The 10,039-nt window shown below is 33.4% G+C and overlaps 1 protein-coding gene across 1 annotated transcript; it reads right to left on the bottom strand.

The window, feature by feature from the left end:
* Positions 1 to 1,848: 1,848 nt before the first annotated feature.
* trmt12 (tRNA methyltransferase 12 homolog) lies at positions 1,849 to 9,991 on the bottom strand. The gene is given in 7 exon segments (NM_001077164.1): positions 1,849 to 2,372; positions 6,183 to 6,340; positions 6,418 to 6,527; positions 8,071 to 8,221; positions 8,626 to 8,821; positions 8,897 to 9,065; positions 9,864 to 9,991. Coding segments are annotated over 7 exon segments (1,227 nt in total). The 5' UTR covers positions 9,917 to 9,991; the 3' UTR covers positions 1,849 to 1,982.
* Between the last annotated feature and the right edge of the window lie 48 nt (positions 9,992 to 10,039).

Below are 10,039 nucleotides of genomic sequence, written 5' to 3'. Positions count from 1 at the left end.
GCAGTTCCGCGCGTCAGACGCTGAACCATAGACTGAACACCGTGCAACAGGTGCGCGTTCACGACGATGCGCGCTGCAGATGTGAGCGATTCCTCATGAGCGAGGTTTTTAACTTATGTGCAATCTAAAAATATACAAAAGACATTCAAACTAAATAATTCACATATTGTGGAATATATCTACACATTATTTTAATACGCAGATGTCTGAATGTTGCTTTACAGTAACCGCTGAATGATATAATTTTCATCTATCCCAGAAAATGTTAAAACTGCAACTTTACTAATATTTAATATACATGGTTTGTAAAGGCCCATGAACATTTCCTTCTTATTATCAAACTATTTCAAAACTGTGGCAAGAGGCGATTCACTCATAACACAGATTTCACAACAATTTTTATTAAAATGTGACTCTTTTCGGATTCTATAGAAATTAAACAAGTAAAACAGGAAATTCGTTGGGACTATTGTTTTTGTTTACATCCCTCAAAATGGCACTTGTAAATTTAATTTAATGTGGACAGAATTACTTACTAAAAACATAGATTAAGAAAGAAAGAAAGAATGAAAGAAAGAAAGAATAACTTCTGGGTGAAATGATGTAATGTTTTAATTACATGGCAATATTCCATGGTAGAAAATGTACACAATAACGTCCGAAAATTTAAAGTAAGAATCTTACAAAACATTTCCGATACAATGAACAAATACAGCTAATTTTAATGTAAAAATGCTTTTAAAAAATCAACATTTCCAGACCAAAATGTAACTAATAGACAATAAAAAGAATTGGCTAAGCTAAATTGTCCATAGTGTATGTGTGTGAATGAGTGCGTATGGATGTTTCCCAGTGATGAGTTGCAACTGGAAGGGCATCCACTGTGTAAAACATATGCTGGATAAGTTGGCGGTTCATTCCGCTGTGGCGACCCCTGATTAATAAAGGGTCTAAGCCAAAAAGAAAATGAATGAATGCATAAATGAATGAATGAATGAATGAATGAATGAATGGAAGAATACCATGAAAATAATTATTGATGGCCACTTATAGGGCTGGGCAATTTGGCCTAAAATCAAAATCCTGTTTAACTAAACATTTTAACTCGATTAAAATTAATGAACAATTATTTTATTTAATTGTCTTCATAGTTCCCTGACGGTTCACTGGTTTTGTACAGTAAATATGCTCACATATTACAAGTGAGAGATTTCTGAATGAAGAGTGCATTACTTGATTTTAAAATAATAGAGGAAACACACTATGTACTATGTAGGATTACTTTTTTAAATATCAACTGAAATTAAAACACACATTGCATACAACTAACCGTCATGTTTTTCTTATTCAATTCAAATCACCTTTATTTGTATAGCACTTTTACAATATAGATTGTGTCAAAGCAGCTTCACATAGAAGATCATAGTAAATTGAAACAGTGTAGTTCAGTTTTCAGAGTTCACGTTTGTTTGTTTTTTGTTTTATAAAAAATGGAAAGAAAAAAACTTGCACTTTTGGAAAACAATGTCAGTTTAAAAAGTACCTTTTCTAAATAAATTAACTCTTGTATATCCTGTAAATAATATTTTAAACAGTGCGTTTCTTGCATCTTCTGTAAACAAATATTTTTGGTAATGGAGAATATGCAATTATTATCATAGTGCAAAGCAAGACTCAGGAAAGGGTTCACCATCATACTTGACCAGACATCACATGTGCCTGCAAGGTTACTTTTGAATTAATTGCCCAGCCCTAGCCACTTCTTATATGATGTTAATGTTAGACCAAATCTGTCATTAAATATTAAGTGAGCTAATCATCACATAAACCAACACAGCAAGCAGATTACATAATTCTTTTTTTTTTTTTTATTAAAACCATTTTAAAAAATTACATTTATTTTGCATCTCAAACATGTACACACATTTAAAAAAGTCTCACAGTGTAATTAAAACAACTTTCTATATGAATGAGTGCATTAATCAGAGCGGTTTACACTCCAAGTCCAAAACTACATGACTGATATGTGGTGCGTAAGTCTTAACATGTTCTATGTGTCTAATATTTGTCTTCCATTCACTTCCGGTGATGTCTAACAACAGTGTACAGATGCGTTTGGCAGTCTCTGAAGCCCAGGCAGTCCACACTTGCATATCTTTCTGGATCCTCAGAGGAGATACCTCCACAGAAGAGCCTTCAACAGATAAATTGAGTTCAGATGGTTCATGGTGAAAAGGTGCAGTGACGTTTTGATGAATATGCATTATTCCGCCAGTGCTTCTCTTCAGCAGTCGACACGCCACTGGCCAACCCTCTTCTGAACTTGGGATGAGGCCTAAATTCACTCGGTCAGCAAGATCACTTAAAGAAAGCTAAATAAGATAGGAAAAACTTTATTTATTCAAACGATCATGTGTGAAGAACTGAATTTGTTTTACTTGCACATTCAGACACTGTTGTTTTCAGGAGTTCACATTTAGCTGATGATTGGTAATAAACATGTTGTTGGCAGGCTGTCCCGGGAGAGAGCCCTAAGCTTATAAGATCCTCAAGCCCTGGGCTCCCTACCATTAGCAGGGCAAGTAAGGTGACTTACGATGAACTACCCTGACTTATTTCTGGCTAATGACAGATATAGGGATGGCTAAGTAGAGATATATGGCTTGCTAGGAGATAGACTATGGTGCCAATTTGATATGTTCACTTTACTTAGGCTGCATGTTTTTTGGACTGTGGGAGGAAACCAGAGAACCTGGAGAAAATCCACGTGACCACAGGGAGAATGAGCAAACTCTGCACAGAAATGTGGACTGGTTCAGTGAGGACTTCAACCAGAGACATCTTTGCTGTGAGGCAACAGTGTTAATCATTGGACAGCCGTGTCACCCAATCAATAAAGAAGGGGGAGTAAGGGTGGGTGAGGGGCTGATTATTCAAGACGAAGATACAGAGATAAGAAACTCTGGTTATTTATAGTGTATTAAAAATCATCTGATTGGTGAATCAATCGTAGGACATAAGCAAGTGATCCTCTTGAAATTATAAATAAACTTCACACAATGAGAAAAATAATCTCTGGGTCAAAGATAAAAAATAATGTTTTGTTGTCGGCATCAAATTACATTTAAATAAGCAATTTTATACACAGACAGCAGATTAAAATGCAAGTAAAACGTTTAAATTTTACAGACTTTTGTAAATTTTGTAAAAAAAGAAATGGGTCAAATAATGTTTTATCGTTAATCAGTGTAACAGTATTTATTAAACATGTATAAATTAATAAATATTTATACTAAATTGCATCATATTTTAAACGAGCAAAAACTGACAAATAGGTAAAAAATATATATTTTTTAAAGGATGGTTGTGAGGTATAACAATATAAAAAGACAATTAATTGGTATTATGGGGCTGTAATGTGATCGTTAAAGACTGCATGAAGCAAATAGATAGATTTTGATTAAAGATGATCAAAATAGACAGTTTTTTTCAGTGGATTAACTTACATGGAATAACTGCACATTTTACATTTTTTTTTAAATCTAAAAAACAATGCTGAAGTCATCAATTACTCTCCTTTAAAAATGTGCATTCAGTGTCTGAATGTCTATCCAGCCCACTGCCAGTATACCCAACTATATATCATCACCCTGGGTTGCCCTGGTGGAAAACCCGCTGTATTTCATTTCAGTCATGAAGGCTGCATCAATGTATGCAGCTGCTGCCGAAAACATGACTTCCGGAGGAAAGCACTGTAGCAACCTCCAACATGAGACTCAAATTCACAGTTCTAAAAATCCACATAAGGTGCAATTTTATAAGCAAAAAAAATAAATAATAGATATTTAAACTTGAGCTGAGCAGGTTACGTTCCAGTGACAAGCTATTTGGCTATCTGCACAAGATGAAACACCAATAGCAGCCATTCAAAACCACAAAATAGTATGCAGTCAATCTTACATTCTGCACCTTTAAGACTAACAATGTGCGCTTGCAAAATAGACATGTAAATAGATTTCATGCAGACTTTATTTAAAGTCTTTTAATATGTCATTTCTGTAATCATGTCTGGCAAACATTTCTGGTATATCAATTAGGGCTGCACAATATATCGTTTTGGCATCGATACCGCAATGTGATTGTAAGAATTGAAATATTGCAAATATTCTGATATCTTTGACAATTCAAAACATGAGCTGAAAACAGAGACTGGTAACTTCACAACCCAGCAAGGGGGAATGCGGGAAAAACCAGTTCCTGCTGCATTTGCATCTGAGTATGCTGAAACTCAGCTTCATCCCCCCAACTCACACATATGGTCATTTCAATGTTTGAATGTTCTAGAATTAACCAAACTGACTTTAACTATCATGTTTGATATCATTTGAAATGTCTCAGTGCGATTGGTACAATGGTCTCATTCTCTCAGAAATAGACATAATCAGAACAATAAATATATAACTTCAGGCATCTTTTGAACCACTGTGAAGGGTGTGACTTTCCAACAATTTCTGAATGCCTTTTGTTCACACCCCCTTCCTTGAGGGAATTCTTGGATTATTTAAGGTAAGGTCCGCGAAAGATTCAGGGCGATTCTGCCTACCCAGATCAGCCCATAACATGGAGCCTAGGCTCCACGTTATGTAAAATTTACACGTTATGTAAAAAGTCAGGAATGCATCTTTTAATCTTGGATTTATCTTTGATAATTTGATGTTTTGTATTGATCGTTTATGAATTGACTGATTGAATTTGTCATAATACATTTACCTGACTAATAAATTATGTTTTGAATTATTCAAACCTCGTGTTATTATCACTGATAAATGTTGTTGTCCATAGCACTACAAGCCACTGTACAGGTTAGTAACGGACTAAAACATGTTAGACGGAGCAGCGTGGCACGCTATACAATGTTGGTAGAGATCCGACTAACAAATTGGCATTTATTCATGTATACTTGGACTGTAAAAGGCCAACTATTTAGAACAACAAGATATTGTTGAAACTACTTTAAATGTGGATATTTAGGCCTTCATCTACAATAGTATAATCCTGCGCGATAATTATTAAAATACTTTGTCTTGATTAAGTAGATAACAGATCTATGGGGACCACATAAAAATCTCCTAAATTGAGTAAGCAGGGTTCTGCCTTTTTAGGAGAGTGGTTAATCGTCTCTGTTTAATGACCAAGACTGACAAGCTTGTATTAAGAGATTGTATACCCGGCCGGTGCAAGACTCGAGATGCTATCGGAATCTGAGTAAATGAGAATAAGGTATAATAACAAATCAAAAGAATATTCAATCATAATCTAAAATAATGTGAAAGGAAACAAAATAATCTTATCAATGTTTTATAATTGGAGTCAGATAAAACGAGGATAAACATATTAATATTCTAAACCATCTCATACTAAAATTGGAGTCAGATATGAGTTAAGTTTAATATAAATCAACATTGTGCACTGGAATGACCGAACATGCAGTGAACCTTCATCCACCAGTGGATACCGTCATTGGACCAACTGGCTGGACCCTACATGATCATTCGCAATAGTCACATCGCAGCATGTGCAATGTTGAATCTGGATTAGAGTTTATTATTTGCATGTGTCTTTGAGGCCTGTGACTGTGTAGATTGAAAAGCATTCAGGCATAAGAAATTGTACCATTTGTAACTTTAATTATGATTTTATTTGTGAATTATTTATTTAATGAAGACTATGCAGTATTTTCACACGTGATTATTGAATTACTGAATGCCGCTAGACTCTATTAAAATGGTAAAAACACAGTTTATTTCATGGTATTTTTCTCTATTGTTTTTATCTATGATCATAGATAGTTTTTATATTGTATGCATGATTCACTCCCCAACAGAATCATCTTGAGATTTTCAAGTTATGTGGTGAAGTTGTTTTCATATCGCAACATCTATTGCAGTAAAACATAATATCGCATTGTTTGATTTTTCCAATATCGTGCAGCCCTAATATCAATTATAGTTACATTGAATGGCGTGATATTGTGGGATTATCCTCTGTAAATCATGATAAAAATGTATGACAGTCATTTGTTTGCTCAACAATTGTTAAATGCCACATTGCAACATATATTTGTGTCAAGAAAGAAATACTGACATTCAGCACTCGTGTCTGAGTGTGCAAGATGTTTTCACCTGTCTGTTGTCTCCTTGATGGACAGTGCAGCGGTTTGACACACCGTTGATCTCCAGGCTTTTTTGAAGAGCCGCTACTGCATCTGGATTCCATTCACAGGCATGTACATGAGCAGCATTGGCATGTACCAGATATGGAAGAGTGAAATATCCAATCCCTGAAAAGCAGAGCACAATATGATCATACAATTTGTCTTGTAAAACTCCTGCTTTTCACCAGAGCAGTAACTTTTACCTGCATACAAGTCAACCACCGTCTCTCCACTGCAGTCAAACGAGGCTATTCTGAGCTTCTCTGTGATATTTCCAGAGGAGAACATGCACTTGGTGACGTCAAACTCATACCTGAAATTTCAGTCAGACAGAAAGAAAGAATCATTTATGTTAATATTCATTTTATCATTATAATGCATTCAAAATCTGCATTCGACTGCACTGCAAAAAAATGGTTTTCTTACTTCGTTTTTTTTTCCTTGTTTCTAGTATAAATATCTAAAAATTCTTAAATCAAGAACAATTTTTTAGATAATCAAAACATATTGTCTTGTTTTCAGAAATAATATGCTAATATTAAGTAAGTTTTTTCCTTAAAACAAGCAAAATAATCTGTCAATGGGGTAAGAAAAATAATCTTATGTCAAAAGGAAAAACAAGATTATTTTGCTTACCCCATTGGCAGATTATTCTGCTTGTTTTAAATAAAAACTCACTTAATTTTGGCATATTATTTCTGAAAACTAGACCATATGTTTTGTTTGCCAAGAAAATGCTTCTTGATATAAGAATTTTTAGATATTTAGACTAGAAAGAAAACAAAAAATCTAAGTAAGAAAACCAATTTATTGCAGTGTGTACAGTATATTTGTAATCAGGGACTGATGAATCATGTCATAACTATATATAAATTAAAACTATACTTTATCTGACACGAAGCTTCTTAATAATAATTGAATGTGAAAAACGGGCTAACGTAATTAAAGTTGTATTATTTTCAGATTTTTCTTAAGTTTTTTGCTTTAAATAATAAACTAGAACATAGAAATATTAAAAATGTATATACTGTTGGCTTCTATATAGAAATCTGAATTTATTGTTGGATAAAATGTATATTTCTCACATTATTATATCAACTTTATAATATAATACATTTTAAAATAAATGTATAATCTGAAAACTACCACCATTAACAACACATTTGAAATTACTGATTCAAGACAAACAACATTTTTGCCTGATTTTAAACAAAATAAACAATTTTACTTGCATTAAGAATACCTTTCAGATAAAAAAGTGATGTGTTCACGATTTCAAATGTTTGTCAGAAGGCATTGTTGATGGACACAGTATTCACGTTTTTCAAAATATAAATTCACTCTTAAAAGTGTGTGAGATTTGGCAAAGTTACTTTAGAGATCAATAATAAATATTTTCTAATTTTCTAATATTATTTATAGATACTTTACATTTCTATTTTTTTTCAACTTCAATTTTTACTTGCATAAAGAATCTCTTTCACATAAAAATGTGTTCATGGCTTCAAATGTTTGTCAAAAGGCATATACAGTATACAGTATTAATGTTTTGTTTTAACAAAATTCAATCCCAGAAGTGTGTGAGATATGGGGAAGTTACTTTTGAGATCACTAATGCTTAATAGATAATTTTGCACAAATATTTTCGGACATCTATAGATACTTGACATACGCCCTGTTCCAAAATGATCCAACACAAAACATTAAAAACAGGGGGAAAATGTGAATGAATGAAAAATAATTGTAGTTAATTATGCCTAAAAATTATGCTTTTTTTTCTCTTACAAAAATTTTTTTATAAGGGTTAATATATGTTGAGATGCATATTTTAAATAACAAGACAAAATATTAGATACCTAATGTGGTTATCAATGTGTGTTACATGGCTGCTGTCACCTAAAAGCATCGTCACTATAGGTGTTCGATAACCATCCTGGGAAATCTTTTTAATTTGTGCAATACGTTTAACTCCGAGCGTCAGCGCAACTGCAGTCCAGAATTCAGACCCTAAAACAAACAAAATATATTGTGCATGCAATCAGACATAGTAGATCAATTTTAACAGAGGACATAGATTATTACTATTATTATATATTAGATTAGATTAAACTTTATTGTCATTACACATGCAGTTTAGGTCTAACCAGGAGTGCAATAGCAGCAAGTGCAGGATATAGGAATAAAGTGCACAGAAAAACTATGGTGCTATTAACAGATGAATGTACTATGAATATTACATCAAGGTTATATTAACTATGAACAGAGATTTACAATAGATGAATATATGCACAGGCTGCTATTAATAATCAAAGGTATGCAGATGGATATGAACATAATTACAAATGTATATGTGCAGAGGATATGAACACAACGCTGAAACTATAGTGGGTTTGGGATTTAATATCACACACCAATTTCTTTCCATACTGCATTGGAGAAGCAGCCTTCAGTAAACAGCACAAGATCTCCATGACACTGCCATCGGCCAGGAATGTCTCTCCCTAGATCTTCACTCCATTCTTTCCCTTTAGAAAGCAGAAAGGACCGTGCAGCCTCTACAAGCTTCATATGGACTGACTTAACTTTGCTCTTCTTTGACAATTGAGCCTAAAAAAATGAATATATTTTATTTTGCAGTTCAGACGTTCAGTGATTTGGGTGCAAACATCAGTTTATGTTTACCTGGATATCAACAATTTCACAAAAGCTGTCCTGTGCGACATGTTCCTTTAGTGCCACCAGATCAAGCTGTGGCAAAGCAGATGCTACAACCGGAAGAGTTACAGTGCCATCGGAGTGTTTCTCTGCACCGTACCTACGGTCCAGAACACCTTGTGACTCTAAGTATTTTCTGAAAAGCAGTAAACACATTAATACAACAATAAGCTGTTAAAATAAACACAGACAATTGTAAAAATATATAGAGCACAGGAAGAAAGTTAGTTTTTTTTTTTTTTGGATTTTCCATTAAAAGGTGTGCGTTTTGAGTAAGTTTTCATTTTTGTTTTACTTTATGAAGGACATTCTACCAGAAATTTATATTTTCACTTAAAAAGGTAAGTTTTCACAATAAAAAAGGTGACAGGGCCGGATATAAGCTTGTCGTCTTCAAAAAATCATACAAAAACATCATACAATTCAATGACAGAACGTCATTAATAATGTTTATTTGTAGAATTTTTTCATAATATCATGTTTTTAATTAATCAATGTGAATGAAAACAACTTAAACGTGCTATATCCTATTTCTAAATAACAGTTTTAATCATAACAGAACTATTACAGCTGTACTGTAAAGAAAACAAATCTGAGAACCTAATGAATGACATATTCCTTTACAGAACAACTCAAAGAAATCCACCATCAGGCCATTCTAGTAATTTTGTGGGATGAAATACTTTTTATTCACTGTATATTTATGTTTTTATTTTCAGGGACTGGTGGTGTCCCATAAACTACTGATATTGTCTCTTCAGAATTTCAAATATCAATATTACCTTTTAAATATCGACATAAAGAGGCTTACAGAAAAATAACACATATCAAGTTTATTTCAAATATAAGTTGAATATTATAACGCAAGAACATGATACTAACATGTTGCTTACATAAACATGCAACGCAAAACAACAGTTTGCTGTCTGCCTACCTGTACATTTGTGCGTGACGCTGCGGCACTTTTAAACACGGAACTACATCCATTTTCCCTACAGATAGTGCAATCACTTATCTAACTGAACTAACATTATAGATGCTATCGAATAGTGAAGGCATGACCAAAACACGTTCGCCATAGAGAAATGTAGTTCCTAGTCCTTCCCAGTT

Source organism: Danio rerio, chromosome 14, assembly GCF_049306965.1.
Source record: "Danio rerio strain Tuebingen ecotype United States chromosome 14, GRCz12tu, whole genome shotgun sequence".
Taxonomy (NCBI): domain Eukaryota; kingdom Metazoa; phylum Chordata; class Actinopteri; order Cypriniformes; family Danionidae; genus Danio; species Danio rerio.
The sequence above is the reverse complement of the archived record's forward strand: the minus strand, read 5'-3'. Positions and strand labels throughout refer to the sequence as shown.